The 20,682-nt window shown below is 38.7% G+C and overlaps 1 protein-coding gene across 2 annotated transcripts in view; it reads right to left on the bottom strand.

Moving 5' to 3' along the window:
- Positions 1 to 20,682, bottom strand: part of CDKL5 (cyclin dependent kinase like 5) — a 77,757-nt gene that overhangs the window by 46,693 nt on the left and 10,382 nt on the right. For both annotated transcript variants that reach the window (XM_089511696.1, XM_089511697.1), the window contains exons 2-3: positions 9,254 to 9,460; positions 8,424 to 8,458 (exon numbers count right to left, since the gene is read on the bottom strand). In XM_089511696.1, the coding sequence (XP_089367822.1) occupies positions 8,424 to 8,458; positions 9,254 to 9,317 (99 nt within the window). In that variant the 5' untranslated portion in view covers positions 9,318 to 9,460. The remainder of the gene's footprint in view (positions 1 to 8,423; positions 8,459 to 9,253; positions 9,461 to 20,682) is intronic.

Below are 20,682 nucleotides of genomic sequence, written 5' to 3'. Positions count from 1 at the left end.
TGGCTCTCATATCCTGTTTGCAGTATTTTAGACAAGCCCTACACCTGATGCAAGAATCTTCTCTCCCACGGCAGTCAAAATGCTGTGAGAAAAAGCTGCCCCGACATCAGCAAATCTACTGCACCTGCGGCATAAATGTGATAGACTACTACCTCAGTACTCAGCACAATTACCTGGCACCAACTCTGCTTCAACCACTTGGGGTGTTGAAACACAGGTAAACAAGGGAAGGGAAGCACACTTGTTTTAATATGCAACTGCTGGGGCTGTGTTCTCTAAACTCCAGGATTATTTTTCATCTGAACTGCATTTCTCTAAGTCTTTCCCCCTATTTCCCACAGCACAGACTAGTACTGTTACATACAAACTGAGATATGCTAGCTTTCTGGATGTGTATATCTTGTCCTTGGTATTTTTCTTTGGACATGTTGGCTACAGAATTCATTTTGTCCCAGAAGCAGCAGTGTGGAAAACTGCCAGGAAGAGCACTAAAGCTCTGAAGGTTGAGGCAAAACCAAAGTAATTGTGTACAGGTTTCTTCCACTGATTAAAGGAAGTTGTTGCCTATAGATGCAGAAAGCATGCAAAGGCCGACCAGATTCAAAAGCCAGATCCCACTCAGCAAACATCAAGGGTATATTTAAACAAACCAATCCAATGGCTTAGCAGAAAACATTAAAACACTTCCATCCCTTAGAGAGGCCAATGGGTTTAAGCATCCCCTGGACAACCCCCACATCATGTTCTGTTTTGATCAATTGTCTTCTAATGTACTGCCAGCATGGTGTAGTGAACTGAACATTGGACAACAACTCTAAAGACCAGAGTTCAAATCCTTCCTCAGCCATGGAAACCCACTAGATGACCTTGCGCAAGCCACACTCTCTCAATCTCAGAGGAAGATGAAGGCCAACTCCCTCTGAACAAATCTTGCCAAGAAAACCTTGTGATAGGGTTGGTATAAATCAGAAATGACCTGGAGGCACACAGCAATGACAAATGTACTGTTCTTCCCATGCTTAGTGTTCAGCAAACTGTTTTTCTATCCCTTCTCTTCTCTTCAGCTGAAGGGTTACGATTGCCAAAGGAAAATTCCCAATTCAGTATTCAATATTGTGTGGTTCTTATCTAGAGTCCTGGGAGATAGGGAACAGGCCTTTATTTTTTTTAAAAAAAGAAAAGCATTTGGAGTTCCCTGTATCTTCCTAAGTTGATTTTAAAACAACACCACCAAAATGTCTCAGTTATCTGGCATGGTGACCATATTCCATCCTTGAGATCAAGGGGTATCTTTTCAACTTCACTTATCTACAATTGACAAAACAATTATTCTACGCTTAACTCTCTTTCTGTTTAAACTGTCGTTCTATTTTTCTATTTTATACCAAGGAATATTTGCTGGCAAATACAGTTTTTGTCCAAACCTAATTTTCTGAAAACTCAGTGTCTGCCTTCTTTGGTGCAGCAGGGAAGCTCAGCATTAGAATTTCCATAATAGCCTGCTCTGGAAAATGTAATCTGATTAGCTAAGTCACTCAGAATTTCAATTGTCATCTTAAAATAGGCTCACATTTGTCCTATATCACCTGTGATTTAATAAAGGTTTCTAAATCTGATTTCATAGTCATGATTTTAAATATTCTGCAAGACTTATTTGTCTAGAGTATTTTCTGTCATTTCTGTACCCATTAAATATTTTTTATTCTTTAAATGTAAAAAGGAGTCACCTGACTCACAATTAAAAGTAACTGGGTAAAAAAGCTAAGCTTACCACAGTCCTACATTACCAGCAAAATGTATAAACTTGGAAAGAAGAAATAAGTAAGAATTTTCCAATGAGAACAGGGCAATTATTATTATCTATGAAAAAATATATAGGAAGAAAACCCCTTATTTGGAAGAAGTTGGGGTTTTTTGGAACAAGACAAGAGTATGATAAGAAGTCTTACACTTTATATACAAGCTTTAGAAAATTATTCATTTGACTAAATAGATTTTGATGGATTTTGTCACTTTTCAATTAGTGTGGTGACTGTCAGTTAAGATGAAGGATGGAGAAGCCATTTCTTAAAGTCCTATATTTTAGGCTGTACTAACACCTTCAATATATCCTTTTTTCAGTTCAAAGATTAAGGTTTTCAGAAGAGGACATTTGCAAAAAATCTACCGGTAAGTCCCTTTAGGTAAGATTGTAAAAGACTTAAAGCCAGAATTTGAACACATTCCAACATAAACATGCTACCCATAGCTTTGTTTAAACAGAATAAATGAGTTCCTTCTTCTCTGCTTGCTTTTTACTGCCATTTCTAAGACAAATGTTTCATTCTTGAGCAAGGTATCTGAGGAGGTAGAAATTGTGCAACCCTAGCTACTCTTGGATTAAACTGATTATCTGGATTTATTTCAATGTGGTTTCATGTCTGATTTTATTAGAGTGCCTTGATTACCCCTGTGGATGATCTGTGCCCAGAGAACAAAAACAGGGCAATCCTACTGTTCTTCTGGACCTTTCCACAGCTTTCAATGTCACCAGTTTGATAGGGAGACCTGTGGCTCACGGAGTCCAGATCCCCCTATCCCAAATAAAGAAGAGAAGACGGTTCTCCCCACTGACTGAAACAAGGACCTCCTGTGGAATTCCCAAAGAAGCTGGTCTGGCACTTAGTGTTATAACCTTTACTATAGACACAACCCTGTGAGTTCAATCCCAGGCAAGGATCTAAGGATGACTCAGTCTTCCATCCTTTTGTAGGTTGGTAAAATGAGTACCCAGCTTGTTGGGGGCAACTAGCTTACACACTGTAAACCACCTAGGGAGTGCAGTTCACTGATAAATGGTATAGAAATGTTCTTAGTATTGCTATATTGTTACTTCAAAGCAACTACCAGAAAAAATATTTTATTCTCCCAAGGGCCACAAGGCTGTTTTTAATGGACCCAAGGCCCTCCATCAAAACATTTCTCTCCAAGTGTCTCTTGAGGGTGGAGTGCAACTTTACCAGGCCATTTTAAGTCAAGGGAAGACCTTTTTTTTTGACACAGGAAATGGCCCAGAAATTCAAGCTTAAAATAACTCAAAACTGATTTCTAAGTGAATTCATGTCAGAAAAAAGCTCCTGAAATGGCCCAGAGACACCTCCAGAATGTGGTGATTGCCTTTCCCATCCCCAGAGGGCATTATGGGGCACTGTGCAGCACCTGGGGGCAAGCAAAATTCAGAAAATTTATTTTGGGGAAGACAGAGGATGCTGTCCTTGAAAGTCCCCCAAGGCCAACCCACCTTGTTTTGGAACATGCTACTCAGCATTGTTCCCTTATCTTCATCTAAGGCTGAGAGAAAATGTAACTTGCCCAAGGTCCTCTGTGGTTTTCAATGGATGAGCAGGGATTCAAACCCTGGTCTCCCAGACAACACTTCAGCCACTACACCACACTGATTCTGTCATATGTCAGGGTTGACCAGAAAGGACATAACAGCTCTAGCAATGACAAACGTCCTCTGAATAAATCTTATTAAGAAAACTTTATGACAGAGTCATTATAAGTCAGAGCTTGAAAACATGTAACAACAATACTCAGCACTGTACAGTACCTCAGAACAAGAAAATATCATAAATGGCATTGCCGATTGTTTAGTTCATCTACTGGAATAGAAATTGCTGGAATAGAAATTAATGTCAAGTCTTTGTTGAATCTTACATTCTTCACAGAGTTTGTCTCTCAACAAATATTGGGGAGGCTCAAATGCCCCATTAGTGTTATCTCTTTCCTTTTTGAAGATTTGGTCATCTGTTCTAGAAAGGCATGATCCAAACTTCCATTCTGGCTTGGAGAGCTATAGCAGACCCACACAACTGTTATATTCCACTCCTTTAATTTTCACCTGAATGCTCTCAACTTAGTTTTCATCCTTTATGCCATGGATCTGTTCACAGATGTAGACATCCCGGACATAAAATTCTTCTCCTTTCCTGTTTGGCCTATTCCTTTGGAATAGGGTATACTCCTCTATTACTTATATTCTAGTCATGTGATTTATCTCACCAGGTTTCAGTGATATCTATTAAGTCACGTTCTGTGCCTTTCTGTACTAAGAGTTCAACTTCATCTTGTTTACTTGCCATGCTCTGTGCATTAGTGTAGAGACATCTGAAATTATGGTCTTTATCTTCAGTTGTTTCCTTATTGTATTCTTCCTCTCATTGTTGGCCGCTTATATTATGGGTCCAATTCCTCCTGAATCATTCATGCTTTTGTCCCCAAAACAATGGGACTTGGTATCCATGGATTCGCTAACAATGGATTTGAGCAACCGCAAACTGAAATGAAGAAACTTTTTTTAAAAAAATTTAATCTGCAATGCCCAGGGTGAGAGGTGGGCCCATGGCAATACTGGAGGCTGCTGCATTAAGACCCAGGTAAACTGATGCTTCCTTTCCCCCAAGGAAGTCAATCCCTCCATAAAGCCACAGTCAGAACTTCTCTTCCTCACTCATTTCACATCACAAAGCCACTTCCAAAATTTAAACTCCTGCCTCATTCTGTTTCCCACCCTCTCCACAAGGAAGTCTCTACCAAAATTTAAACTGCCTCACCTCATTTCCCATTTTTTTTTTTAACAAGGAAGCTTCTGCCAGAATTTACTGCTATCCCACTTTCTCACAAGGAAATCTCTTCCAGAATTTAAACACTTTTCCTGCCAATATACCTCCCTGCCCCACTCCGCCTGTTGCTCTTCCCTGAGGTAGATCAGTGGCAAAAGGATTTAAGATCTGGCAGAGACTTTGTGATGGGAAGATTGAGAAGGTGGGAAACAAAGTCAGGAAAAGACTTACATTCTGACTGGGCTCCAATTCACACTGCAGAAATAACCTTGTTTGACACTGCTTTAACTGCCCTGGCTCAATGCTAAGGAATGCCTGGAACTGTAGTTTGGTGAGATATTTAGCCTTCTATGACAGAGAGCTCTGGTACCACTATAAACTACAATTCCCAGAATTCCATAGCACTGAGCCAGGGCAGTTAAAGTGATGTCAAGATGGATTATTTCTGCAATGTGGATTGGAGCAGAGGGTTTGTGACTGGAAGGTGGGAAACAGTGCAAGAAGAATGCTTTTTTGGTGTCTAGATATTGTTGCCCAAAAGTAATTTTAAATATTAAATACTGATTTGAGCACCTGTAATTTTTGATATCTACAGGGAATTCTGGAACCAAACCTCCATAGATACTGAGGGTCCCATGTACTTGGTGTTTCCCGTTCTTGCCAACAGTTGTGAGGTGCAGTCTGTCTCTTGCCAGAAGTCCTCACTCATGAAATTCCATGGTCCAAGAAGCCATTTTTCCCCCCAACAACACTATCTGAGGAGCCAGCTGTTCACTTCCAGTTTTCTTCCCAGCCCTTCTCCTTCAGCTGGAAGGAGTGATGAAATCACAACTTGTTCCCCAAGCTTCTTCAGCTTCTTGTTCAGAGTTTCATAATCCCTTGATATATATCAAAGTCTTTGTCTTGTGGTATCATTAGTTTCCATGTGGAGCAAGAAGGAAAGGATAATGGTTGGCAGGCTTAACGAGTCTTATCATTTTAGCTTGCATCCTTACTCCAAGGCAATAATAAACCTCTCAAGACATATTGTCTGGCCTCCACACCACTACATCTGTTCCTCTCAAGAGGAAATCATCTATACCTACCACTCATTTTTTGTTCTCTGGAAACTGACAGGAGCTCTTCCATCAGTACCACTCTGCAAAGTAACTTTTCGCCCTGAGGATTGAGGTTATTCTACCTCCTCTTACCTCCTGCCTCCATTATCAGCCAAGACGAGAGCTCAGAATTGGTGACAGCACATCTTCTGACAATTCATGTTCTGACAATTCTGTTTCTGTGCATTACATTCCTCCAATTGTATGTGCCTCCTGCATTTGGGACCTGTTTTCCTTCCTAGAGACATTGTATGTGGGTTTGCTTTTTACGAGAATCTTCTCTACTGTGTTCAAAAAAGTTTCATCTTCTCTGACAAGCTGCAGTGTTGATCCATTTGCTGGTGGACCTTTTCTTCCAGCAGGGTAACTTGATGTGCTTACTGGATGTATAGCCCTCCACATCCCCAGGCAAGAAAACAAACATAGCACAGCTAACTGCAGGAATTCCCTCCTCACCCGTGATCAACTGTCCTATGGATGTAGTGGCACAGCACTCTAGGCTTCCCACTCAAACACTCTTGCAAAAATGTCTATTTGCCTTGTTCTGATCACTGAGCTACTGTTTGCCCAGCTTATTCCAACTCTTCCAGTACATCTACACACAAAATGCCTGTTTGCTTTTTCCTGTTTTTCTATAAGCAATTAAGTGTTTCCTCTTTCCACTCATCCTTGTACCACCACCACCACCCCCCGCCAAAGGAATGACCTCTCCCTGTAGCAGTGACTCTGCCAGCAGTGACCTTGTCCTCTCAGGAGTCTCAGCTATGTAGCCCAATCTAGCAGCTAGGGAAGCCTGTTAGAAGCTTCCAGCTTCATTCTCACTCCTGGAAAGACACCCTCTCATACAGCAGCAGCAGCAGCAACAGCAAATAAGCATAGTCAGTTCCTTAAAACACTACGATTTCTGTCAATGACACCCAAAAGATTTTCATCTTTTGTCTAACGACTTGACCTGAAAAAATTCTGAAATGAACTCAGCACAATGAAGACAAAAGAAACAGAATGTATTTAAATTACAAATAAAATTATTTGTATTTTTGCATAATTCTCCTGAATTCTGAAGTCTCCATGTATATTTGCCTTCCAATAGCCTGTGTGCCTGTATGGTCAACTTGCTACCTTTTACTCTTTTCCTACACCTCATAATGTTCTTCAAATTCCTTCTTGGCCTACTTTAATGAAAGCTCAACAAACCGCCTTGAGCCCCTATATCAGGAAAATGGCAGGGTATAAATAAATAATATAGAATAATAATAATTAACATTAATGGAAAAATATTCTGCTGTAAAGCAGAAAAGTGACCAGGTACATGTTGGATAACAAAGCATCAAAGTATACAATACTGCTGAACATGTATTAGAAGTTGCAGAGCATTTCATTTTTTAAACATATGCCATTCTCAGAATTTAGGAAGAGAGATTCAAACCCCATTCACATACATTATATTTTGCAAGTAGTAATACAGTATTTCAGGCAATACATGCCACATTAGTTAGGCTTGTGGAGATGTATTTCCCCATGTTTGTAACCACTTTAACTTTCAGTTATTATTTCAGAGAATTTGAGATTTCATTATGAAACAGATACTGTGCTTTTCAATACTTTTAGTGGCATGAGATTATTATGTACTTCCAAATAACTTCACAGCATAAAGGAATCCTCCAAACTAGAGTGGGACAAAAATATTCTTTGCTTGTTGTTTCAGCAGGGAGTGGGCATAAGACTTGTAGTGGCTTTTTTTGAGCAGTTTAAGCAAGCACCCTTTTTCATGACATTGCAGACAACACTGCTACATTTGTCAAGTTAATGTCAGGCACTTGAAAAATCTAGTCCGAGTTAGACAACAAGTATATAAAACTGTAAATTAATATTGAAAAGGTCTATGTTTATATTCTCTTATCTGTAATTTGGGGACAGAACAGATACGGATGACCGTTTCACTCATATCTTCCTTTTTTTAAAGCCACTGAAATAAAGGAAAACCTGGCTTGCTTCACTGTACATTGGATTCAAAGTGCCCTTTTAAAACCTCGCATATATGCTGTGCAGCTTCTCATTTTGTTTTAAAACAGTAGGCTGCCATTGTAAATCAGAAACTGTTGAAAACAGCTTATTGAGTGTCTTTTGGATGTTGTTAGAATGAAGCCTCCTCTTAAAATAAGGCTGTAGCCATGGAGTTTATGATGCAGATCTCTGGAAGACTGTGGGCTGGTTTAAATATAATCATTGTTTGCCAGTTTGGACAAAACAGCAAGTGTGCAGAGCAAACAGAAATTGATGTCCCAATCAGTCCAGTATATCAGTAATTTAATTCAAGTTTTTATTTACAGAGTTTCAGCACTAATTGAAGACATAGGCGGGATACATAACGTCCAAAAAGGACAGTCTCCCGGCGCCTTGCTTTGCTACGCGAGGGAGGGAGGGAGGGAGCCACGGCGGACAAATAACGGGTTCTTTCTGCAGCGCGATTATGACACCGCATGTGCCAATGGTGAACATGCGGCCTCATAATGGCACTGTGACATGCGGACGCTAAGTGTCCATCACTTCCAAATGACGGCACCCTTTTGTACAGGGCGTTGCCATTTTACCACCCTCGTCACGTGCGAGGGGCGAGCCGCGTCTGGAAGCACCGCCCCTCGCATGTAACGACGGCGCCTCATAGGGCCCGTCTGTAAAGCACCTTAGTAATCTTTTGCAGAACTTGCAGTATTTTACCTACCTTATGCCTGCACTTAAGTACAACTCCATAGGCCCCTAGATCAAAATCACAAAAGAAGAAACAGAATATTAGCCACCAGAATACTAGAAAACATTTCTATATTTGTTCTATTGATCATTTAGGTTAAATGCTAGAATACTGTTTCAAATACTGAAAATTATCTAGTGGATTTTTAAAGTATGTTGACATTTGTTTTGGAGACTTATGGCAACCCCATGAATTTCACAGGGTTTTCTTAGGCAAGGAATACTCAAAGGTGGTTTTGCCAGTTCCTTTCTCTGAAAGCACTTGACATTTGTTAGTGGACTCCCATTCAATACTAACCAGCGATGGCCCTGCCTCACTTCTAAGTTTAGATGTTATCTGGAGCCTGTAAGGCAGTGACTTAAAATTTCAGACAAGCATGTAGAAACAAAGTTTAGGCAATCAAAGAAAAGGAGGACAAATATTATCAAGGTAATGTATGGATGGAAAATATATGAGTCCTAGGTATGAATTATTGTCATTATCTCACTAACTGGAATGTTAGAAATCTAGGTGTTAAAGAAAAAATTCACTGGGAGGGCATAATTATTTAGGGAATCAGTTCTTTCATTTTTGTCCGCTTGTAGCTGTACTCCTGCAGATGAAGATTTATAAAAGGAAGACAATGCCATTTGAAAACACCTTCCCAAACATGAAGAGGGAAAATAGACTGCCCAATAAAATAACCCGGAAACAGTCTTAAACACATATGCTACACATCAGACAAACTTCTCACCAGCACTTCCCTTCTAATCTCCTCATTCATGTAGCCCCCAAATTAAATTTGGTTAAAGATATATGCTTACCTTCACCTACAACCCCAAGGATCTCAAATTTATTCATCACATTACCAATGTTAGGAATCTTCATGAAGACAAATTCCTCATGGGACTACAATCACACAACATGGTATAGAAAAGATGTGAAGACTTTACTGTAGGTTTTTGATAGAAGAAATCTGTATCTGTTGACTATATTTTCTTATGTTCAAACATTAACTTTGTTGGAGATTCCTGCAAATGAAAAAAATGCAATTGGTACTAATTTAACCTGCTTCACAATACTCTTATTAAAATAGGACTACAGCACAGTCTTCATAATTACAATTGACCAATAATTACCTCACATTCAACAATTTGTATGAGTAAGACCATCAACAAGGACAGGCACATAGAGAAAAATAATTCTGACAAAGTATGATCCCAGCAAAGTTTTGATGTAGTTAATTCCAAAGTTTCACACTCAAAGCACCTAAAACAGATACATAACATTCTATTATTAGTGCAAATACATAGTTACAATCCAGAAAGCTCCTTTAAAAGTGACACTCATTTTCCTATCTTCAGAGAAGGTTTCCACCGATGAGCCTACACTTAGAAGGCATTCTGTCAGAGAGGTCCAAAGGCCCACAGCATGTTGAAAGCTTGCCAAGCCAAGAAACTGCTGCCCTTGTGATGAGTATCCCAAATATTTCAAACGTAAATCACAGTTCTAAAGAAGCTATTACATAAATGTCATGTTAGACATAAAGATTCCCAATATACCCAATCTTTCCAACAAAATACCTTACCTACTACTTCTAATAGTTTCAAATCACAGAATTTAAGGTCACCAAATACAGACAAAAAGAATTAATCCAATTGGAAAATACATATTTTAGTCATAAAACCAAGAGTAGGAAAGAACTTTGAAATCTATATGAACAGCAAAACAACTACTCAACTAAACTGTCTGGGAAACATGTATATTTTTTTCACATTTCATTGCACTAAGAATGGAGCTGTTCATGGGAAATAAGCCTTCAGGATAGGAATCTAAATCATTCAATAACTACATGTCTACAGATCAATAAGCTGGACTGCTAAATTCTTCATCTCTAGAACCATGATGCTGCATCTCTATTTGGAGTGTTTGCAAAAGGAACACAAATATCTGTTGCTAATCAATCAGGAATGTTACATTCAGATATGACTTTAAAGAACAGCTATTTTTACCTAGTACTGAATATACTCATGTATAAGTCTAGAGATTTTAGTCAAAAAATTGACCCCAAAATTCTGAGTCAATTTATCTATGATTCAATGTAAGTACTATACTTTAACTCTTGTTTTAAGAAAGGAACCATCCCCTGGTGAAAGACAAGACTGTAAACTGTCCTGGAAGTACTGACACCCCCCCCCCCCCCCACACACACACACCTTTAGTTTGAGCTAAACAGTTATGCCTGCTGGAATTTTTAAGTTGTTCAGCACTGTTTTCCTTTGCTTCATCCTTTAGAGTCTTTGTTGCATGCCCCTAGTTTTACCCTCAATTTATCCACGAGTCATATCAAAATCCATAATCTTGGCCCCAAAATGTGTCCTCAACATATATGTGAGGTCAACTTATAGTAGAGTATATATGATATATTATAGCTGAAATCATTTGAAGACAGAATAATTTCCTGCTCAAGGGCTTAGGTGCAAAATAGATTGGTATAAAAAACTGGCTTCTGGGCATCTTGGGGGTGTGGCGTACAGACAATGCAGGCTTCCAAGACACCTGGAAGACAGCTTCAAGCTGGGCAGCCGCCCACACATGAGCCAGCTTCCGGGCGCTCTGGCAGTGCAGTGTTTATATGCTGCATGCTGCTGGAGCACCTTAAAGTCAGCTTCCTGCCACGGTGGGGTGGAAAAGCTGGCTTTTTGCCAGTGCAATAAAGAGCGGCTATTTGCCGCTCCTTTTTTGGTCAGCAAAAAGTGAATTGGGGCTTCAGTGTGCGGTTGTCATGGCCCAAATCCATCTTTGTTAGACTTGTTTTGCCCCTTAGTTAGAAAGAGCTACTGCTCCCCTGCATATCATCATGAAGAATCACTCTCCGAAAGCCTAACTCCCTGGTAGCAACTTTTAAAATTAAGAAAACACTGGAAAAACCTGGCAGTAAGTTCATTTTCAGCACCAAAAACCAGAATGAAAATCACTTTCACATACCAGAGACCAGCTGTTATATTGTCTTTCATCAGTTAACAAAATATTGCCCCCATTTAATTAACAATTGTTCATAATAAAGTTTCTCAAAGATTTTTGTTTCATTTCCATCGGGTGCATCTTGGGGGAAAATCCCTTTAAAGTCAAAATATACCACAGAGACTCTTACAAATTACACTCTTCCCACTGAAACTTTTTTCTTTTCCTGTCCAAACTAGAGATGACAAATGCATTCACCATGCATCATAGCATTCTCACACAGATCCACTTAAGCCTACTGACTCTGGAAGACCTGACCACACCTAACTAGTTTGAACTGGCCACAGTTCATTACAGTACTATCTCACCAGATGTAAAACTATCAATATGGAGAAGCATGTGCAGAAATTCACTCCAGCAATGAATTTTCCTCCTCTTCCCAAGGATCTGAAAAGCCACTCCTGAGAGTGAAGGCATCCTACGGAATGGCATGCAAGGTGTCAAGAAGGGTAAATGGGGGGGGGGGGGAGTTGAAAATGGGGGAAACTTTCCTTGTTACAGAGCTGTATGTTGACCCAAGCTAATTAAATGAAGAAAAGTTGTATTTCACATGAAGAAGAATTGCTCTTTCAATAGGAATGAAACACTTGTCCAAAGATACTCTCCTCTGTAGAGTGTAGTGAAGCAGTAAGACTGAAAAAGTTGATGAATGTATACTCATTGTCCTACTTTGTACAATCTTCTTGACTGGGAAGAAAATGCTGTTCACGATGCTCATTAACACTGGCAGTGGTTTGTTTGACGGTTATTGAGTATGCATTCCCTTATGAGACCCTTGTATTCACTTTTCCTTTGCTATCTCAATAAGATAGCAAAGAAGATAGTGTGTACAGAATTCTTGCAAAATGAACAAGTTATGGGGTGACTACTTCCCATCAAGCTCTTTAAAATGTTATACAGAGGATTCGAGAATCCCACTGAATGGTGTGAGTTGTGGTGCACAGGCACCTCCCATCCACAGAAACAATTTCTTTATCCAAACATATAGTTTGAACTGAAGGTCAATGCAGCATAACAAGAAAAAGTAGCAGTCAGAACAAGAAGGTGGGATTCAACAAGAATTGTGAGGAGTTTACTTTCAAGAAAGTGGCAATATGATTATAAAAGAAGTATTACAAATTGAAATAACTAAAATAGCTTGTAAAAGTAGGCTTGATAATAGGCTTATAAAAGTGGTTTCTAAATTACTAATATTAGAGAAAGCAAACTGGAAAAACATAGCAAGTTTACACTGTGGAAAAATACCACCTACACACTACTATACATTATTTATAATTGTTTGTTCATTGACTAAGTGAGACACAAAATTAAATACAATTTATTGGACCACCTGCTGTTCATGTACAAATTTACAAACAGAGCCAAAGATGGCTGTTGATAAGAAATCATTTTGTAACTTGACATTTAATAAATTAGTGAGAAAAAATATGGAACACCATAAAGTTCTATTGATTGATATGCTTATATTACTTTTAACACTCTCCCTAAACTGAAAATCAACTCAAACTATTTGCTATGAAATTAAGACTTTAAAATAAAATTTTAAAAAGGATAAAAGCAGCCACAATTTTTAAGACAAACTAGTACTGAAGGACATTCACATTTGTAAGCAGTAAGACACATTTCGCTTAGGCTTCTCCATAGACTAGTGTAAAGAAGCCATCAGCACCGGATGAAAGAAATTATATAAGTAGCCAGGAAGGAAGGAAGGAATACAATATCTGATTTGTGAAAAAGAGCTAAAATAACAGATTAAAAGATAAATGGGTTTGAAAAGCAGCACACTGGCCACGCTTTCAATCTGCTTCGAATCCCACAGCTGCCTTGAATCCCATTTTGAGAGAAAAACGGGATATAAATTCAATGAATGAATAAATAAATAAAATTTGTTATATGTACAACTATCACTAAAAAAACATTACTGCAAGGAAACCCTTTGTCCACTATCTTTTGTTCAATGACTGACAGCATGCTAATAAATTCAACAGTATGGCTACATGAAATGGAGAGGAAAGAATAACTTGCTTTTCTGGGGAAAATAAACAGCAGGTGCTGGCACCCACCATGAACTGGGTGGGCTATCTATGACCTAGATGAAAACTGCTGGGCAAGCACTTGTGAGCTCGCTGAGATACTTTTCTTCCTTCTCTGTTCGTATGGATCCCTTTCCTCTCTTGAAAAAAAGCTTGATGCCATCCCTCAAACACCCAACACCCAGTGTTGAAAGCCTTTTAAGTATGGCATCACCAAAGCCCATATCAAGACTGAACCATTCTCTAACAACTATCCTGGCCTGAATTCAATTGAATAAGCAATTTCTTATTTTCAGCACTAGTATGGTATTTAATATGCAATTACCTAAGCAGGTTTTTTTCATTTGTACAAGCATCTGCACTTGCACTAGCACTATCTAAAGTAAAACTGCACCAGCAAAGATTTTTATTCCAATAGCATTGATTTGGATTTAGATGCCTGAGTACTAAAAGCAAACCATCTAAGCTCTATATTGAAGACTTCTAACAGACAAGACAGTTGTCTAACCCTAAGGAGACGGTATGTGCACACAAATGTATGTGTGCATGCATGAGTGTGTGTGTACTGGACAGAATGGTGCCACCGTGGTGTTCCACATGTAGCACACAGAAAGAGCAAGAAGTACTTCCACCAGTTCCCAAGAAATGTCTATTAGTGTTATATTGCTGTATCGCTTTTGGTTTCTTCAAGTGCTTCTCTTTCTGCTAGTAAGTATGTACAGGATTAAGCTGTTAAACAGACATTGCTCCTCATCATAATGTTTTCAGTTTAGCAAATCCATAAGAAGACCTTACCTGCTGTGTCACCAACTCCTAGTAAAATTCAGGGAAATGTGTGAAGAAAGTGATACATTGAACAGGCACCTCAGCTAACCTGGCTGCAATATATATTGGAACAGCTATACTGAAATAAGGATTTTGTTAAGATGAAATGTGTTTTCGTTTTCTTCTTCTTCTGTGTAACTGTGCAAAGCTTCTTAAGGCAACCTTTAATTATGACACTTCTGTGTAAACAAGAAGCAAAATATGCTTATGTGCATCAAAACATTTAAAAAAAGAGTAACTTGTTTAAAGAATTTACATTTGAAAAGCAGTCTTATATTTGAGCCTATGCTAGCTGTATAAATAAAAATATATAATTTAAGTATAAAACTTACATCTATGTTGGGTGCCTGCGTCATTTCTGACTTATGGCAATTCTGAGGCAAACCTATCACAGATAGGCTTCGCAAGATTTGTTCAGCGGTTTGCCTTTGTCCTCCTCTCCACAGTTGTAGTCCAATGCTCACACCACTACAAAATACTGGCTCCCAGCTTGTATCTAGTATGACTTTTAAACATGCACACAGACACAGAACTGCTCATCATTATAAGAATAGAAGAAGAGAGAGCACACAAATGTTTAGTTTTTAATCTTAGCAGATTAGTATTATTGTACCTAACTGCTACTAAACCTGCTGCCCCCCTCCCCAAACCATTTGTTTACTCATTTGGAAGCACAGTTTGTATCTTCTCATAGATTACTTCAGAAGATTATATATATATTTTTAAGAAACTTGTTTTGCTAAAATCCTTCATTTACTACTAACCAGACTTCTTTCCTCTACTCTTCACATCATAATTCCTTTGAGAAGTAAATCAAAGACTTAAGAAAACACACAGCATTGATCATGGTTTCAGTGGATAAATGGATAAAAGAAAAAATAATTAAAGAGAGAGAGAGAGCTTCAATTCATGGATACTCCAGTAATAAACAAGGTATTCCAGGAAAGAAGATTTGGTTTCTTCTGCTGCTGTGTTTTTGTTGTAACAAGTCCTGTCTTAAGCTATATCTGCTCTGCAAAAATGCAGTTTGATACCACTTTAACTGTCATGGGTTCATTCTATGGAATCCTGGGATGTGTAGTTTGCAAGGGCATCAAAGCTCTCTTACAGAGCAAGTTAAATATCTCACAAAACTACAAATCCCAGAAACCCATATCATTGAGTCATGGCAGCTAAGGTAGTGTCAAACTGCATTATTTCTGCAGTGCAAATTGTGTCCTCGACAAGAAAGAGTATATAACCATGATAACAAGAGCGATGATAGTAATTCATTGTTCTAGTCCTGTGGGAAAGTTGGATTTCCATTTCTGAAACACTAGCCACACTTCAGTACCAATTAATTCTTTGTCATGTTTAACTATGCAAGTAAGCAGTCTTAATAAAATAACCAAGTATACTGGCCAAACCCAACTTTATAAGAAAAGCAACATTTGCAAATAATTAAGAAATGTCCAGTTAATAAGTCACACATCTCATCTAGTCTGTAAAACAGGGGTCAGCAAAGTGTGAACCTCCAGGTATTGTGGGACTCCAAATCCTATCATCCCTAGCCAGTATAGCAATGTAGTTCAAAAACAGCTGTAAGGCCACATATTGCCCCCCCACCTGCTTTGAAGTCATAAAAAACACCAATGTGATCAGATTGTTATTTGCCATTACCCATTTTTAATCATTCTGTGCCCTAGTTGCTACTGCAGAAGGACTTACACTTACTGGAGGTGCTTCTTGATTCGTCGCTCCACCTTACTTCACAGGTGGATGCGACGGTCAGGAGCACCTGTTATCAGCTTCGGCTGATACGCCAGCTGTGTCCCTACCTGAGCCGGGGGGACCTTGAAACAGTAGTACATGCTCTGGTAACCTCTCGTTTGGATTTCTGCAATGCGCTCTACATGGAGCAACCCTTGTACCATACCCGGAAGCTGCAATTGGTGCAGAATATGGCGGCTAGACTGGTCACTAATACATCTAGGACCAGTCACATAACACCGGTCTTAAAAGACCTTCATTGGCTGCCCATTCGCTTCCGGGCGCAATACAAGGTGTTGGTTATTACCTATAAAGCCCTAAATGGCTTGGGCCCAGGGTACTTGGAGGACCGCCTCTCTCCATATAATCCGCCCCGCACACTCAGCAAATGCTAAGAGTTCCGGAGGCTAGATTGGCTACCATCACCAGGAGGGCCTTTTCTATTTCGGCCCCCAAGCTCTGGAACTCGCTCCCTGGCGAGCTCCGCTCGGCCACCTCCTTAGCCCAATTTAAGAAGGGGCTGAAAACACACTTTTTCGAGCAGGCATACCCCTGACTCCTGACTTCTGTATGCTCTCCCTCCCCTCCTGACAGCACTGCTGAGCTGGCATGAGATATGGTTTTGTTATTTGTATATGGGGGGATTTTTAATATATTCATGTTTTAATATTTATATTGTATGTTATATATGCTGTTAAACCTCTTTGATCAATGGAAAAACGGTATATAAATAAAATTTTATTATTATTATTATATATTATTATTACTGCACAAATTTTCTACCATTCCATTTTTCAAGCATCTCTCTCACTTACACAATCTAATCTACTCCACTCTTACATTATGATTACTGTATCAAATATTTCAAGCTCTCCAAATCAAACCTGGTTTTCTGAGAGTAGAAAAAGAAAGTGCAATTGCTATTTTTGAAAACTCTATTACATGGACACTACCCTCCCACAGAAGATTATAATTTGTGAATTTGTTCAGAAGCATAACATTCCAGATTCCTCTCCTCCAGCTTTCCATAGATGGAAGTTGAAGTGATCTTTGTGCTGTCGCCAATAAAATCTGAAGTACTGTTAACATATGAGTAACTGTAACCATATGTTCTTGTCTCTCTAGCCCTTTTACATATCTGAAAAAAGTCAAAGGATCCAAATGGATTTGATGCAGCACAGAACTTGTTACTGTGTGCCTTCAAGTCTTTTTTAATTTATGGCAACCCTAAGGAATACCTATCACAGGGGTTTTATGGCAAGATTGGTCAGACGGGGTTACCACTGCCTTCCTCTGAGGCTGAGAAAGTGTGATTTGCCCAAGGTCACTGAGTGAGTATCCATGTTCAAGGGGGGATTAAACCCTGATCTCCAGAATCCTAGTCTATGCTGGCTCTCCTACCACAGAACTACATTACAGCAAATGAACACAGAATAACAAATAGTTTTCATAACAATTAGTATAATTAATGAAGATGAAGGAAAGCCCCAAACACTTGATGAGTGACATGTAAGCTAGGTTTCATGACTCTATTAACTACATATAAGTAGCTCAGTAACATATTTGGCTTATATCTTCCAGACAAAAGTGGAAACAGGTAAAACTAACAAGAGTAAGAGAGGAAGTCATGACAGAGCAAGACCTGCCTGCTGCCACCAGTCATCAATTACTACTGATTTTATTTGGGAAATGCACAATCCTGAATTTTACTGCATGTATACGTACATTAATAAAGAGATTTGTTCTGTACACTAGTAGTGATTCAATCAACTGATGGAATATTCCAATGTAATAAAACCTACAACAGTTCAGTCATATCAAATTAACATACATTTATACATTACATACATTCATTAATAACTGTTGTAACCAATCTTGGGTAACTAAAACAAACTATCATTTCTCCTGTTGATTTTATTGAGCCTAATCAGGGTTCAGTCTGGGTTGTCATAGATGTGTCAATTCATCATCACTGTTAGTTTGCACTTAGTTAATCAAATAGTGACTCAAGAGTCCTCTTCTGCAAGTCATTCTCCAATACAGTTCCAATCCTTTAGAAAAATACTTTTAAAAGCCTATTAAGATACGTCCAGCACAGTGCTTCTTGAATTCTTATTAAAAACTGAGAAAGCACTGTCACACTATAAACTTTAAGCAAAAAGCTCAGCTGCTGATTTTATTTATTGAAACAACACACTGACTTTGCAGAAACTCAATACTGTATAAACTCATGTATAAATCTAGAAATTTTACTCAAAAAAGTGACCTAAAAATCTGAGTCAGTTTATCCATGGGTCAATGTAACTACGGTACTTTAACTCTTATTTTAAAAAGCACCATTACTTGGCAAAAAACAAGAGTATAATCTGTCATGGAAGCACTCCCCCCTCCCCCCGGTATTTTTTCATCCTTCCACCCTTTAGTGCACTGGTTTCCAAACTTTGATCTCCAGGTGTTTTGGACTTCAACTCCCAGAAGCCCTAGCCAGCCTGGAAATCTGGGAGCTGAAGTCCAAAACATCAGGACACCAAAGTCTGGGAACCACTGCTTTAGATTGAATACAAAGTTATGCCTTCCAGAATTTTGTAGGTTCTTTGGCACTGTTTTCCTTTGCTTTATCCTTTAGATCTTTAGATCTTACCCTCGACTTATCCATGGGACACATCAAAATCTATAATTTTGACTCCAAAACCTCTCGACCTATACATGAGGTCAACTTATAGTCGAGGATATACAGTAATCTAAGTACTCAGAAATCAACACTGTGTTGAGCTACTGTGTTCTTATGTTCTGTCTATCCTTTCTTTGCCATAATGCCAACACATGCAGAAGGTGTGAAAACAATTTTGTGAGCCACTAATTCCCTGTTCTGGGGACCTAAAGAATGAAAAATGGTATCAAAAGATATTTTACAATATTTGCAGAAAAAGCTGCAGGTACTTTAATGGAAAACACCTTGGAAAAATTATAGAAGACTTCTTAGGTATATTTTGATATATTTTTTTTTAAAAAAGACACAACTAAGGTCCAAAACACACTGCAGAAATAATCCAATTTGAGACCACTTTAACTGCCCTGGCTCAATGCTAGGGAATTCTGAAAACTGTAGCTTTGTGAGACGTTTAGCCTTCTCTGAGAGCTCTAGTGTCATAAGAAACTACAATTCCCAGGATTCCCTAGCAATCAGCCAGGGCAATTAAAGCAGTCTCAAACGGGGTTATTTCTGCTGTGTGTTTCGGACCTAATTCTAGAAATAATTGTGCCACTTCTTTTCAAGAAAATCCTGACAGTAAGCTCATGGTTTGACTTGACTTGTTTAAAGCACCTATCTCTTCAGGAGTTTAAACATTTAGGATGAATCAGTTTCTAAAAACTCTTTCTAAAACATTGAGGTCTTCCTCATCTTTCAAAAGAGAGGTTTCAAATGTTCGTGTCTGCTGTTTCCCCCTTTTTGTAGGGAAGGAATGACAGTTCCTTTCAAAGCTGTACTTATTTCAATGAAAATACAAATAAGGTTTTCCAAAGCATTAATGAAACAATGTACCTAACTGTTGCTTATCCCCAGGGAGCTGTCCTGGAACATCTCACTGCAATTCATTTTGGGGCTGTACTGACCAGTAAGAAACGTCGGCGTTGGGGTGGAGTGGGGGGCGTGGTGACTGACTGCCCAGTTTTATTTCCACTTAACAGCTGCTCCTGGTACAGCAAATGCTACTCCTGAACTTTGTAATAGTTGACTGGCTGGTTTTTTTTTAAAGCAAGCTAAGACACTATACTTTTATTTAGTGCTGGCACTCTACACTTCCTGAAAAATGTGGTTCCTAGGTTGGTATCCAGCCGACAAATAAGGAGCAGCATGTCTTCTACCAGCTTAAGCTACCACTGCTGAAAGATGACAACTGCCCACTGCCCTCTGTGCCTTGGTAATGCCTACATTACACTACTATGATGCACTTTACATGGGGCTGCCCATGAGAATGGCTTAGAAACTGTAATTGATTCAGAAGGCTGTTGCCTGCTATAAGAAGCAAATTAACATAATACATCAATGTAAGTGTTTCAGCACTGATTACAAGAGCACATCTACAAATTCAAGGCATTTACTCTGATTTGTATGCAACCCAGATATCAGCGGAATAGATTACTTCCATAAGAACTACTACAGATTATGATATCTGTGGAAGAGAACTGTGCCATTTAGCATCTCCCCTTTAAACTATCTGTAAACAGATTAAACTACTCATGTTCCAAATCAGCTATGTCATTATGTTTTTTTTGCCGGTGACTGTTTTCCTGGGTGATTTTAAACTACTTTTTCTAGTTCATTTATCATTAACTACTTTACAATTATCAGTCAAAGGAAGCATTTTAAAATTCTGCCATTAGACTAAAATAGCATTTGAATTTAATTCAAATGGACATATTGGTTATTTTCGTTCTATCAAATTTCTATACAAAAAAAAAAAGAAGAAAGAGTGTGGAAAGTGTTTTCCTTTTAAGATGGAATACTAACAATATGCATTGATGATCTGGAGAAATGATGATGATGATGACAGTAATATATTTACATCTATTCAACTCAACACATGGTATCTACTTTCTATAGAGAGGAGAATCTTACT

The sequence above is a fragment of the Sceloporus occidentalis genome, unplaced genomic scaffold, assembly GCF_023333645.1.
Source record: "Sceloporus occidentalis isolate IW3139 unplaced genomic scaffold, rSceOcc1.0.p SCAF_2, whole genome shotgun sequence".
Classification (NCBI taxonomy): domain Eukaryota; kingdom Metazoa; phylum Chordata; class Lepidosauria; order Squamata; family Phrynosomatidae; genus Sceloporus; species Sceloporus occidentalis.
The sequence above is the reverse complement of the archived record's forward strand: the minus strand, read 5'-3'. Positions and strand labels throughout refer to the sequence as shown.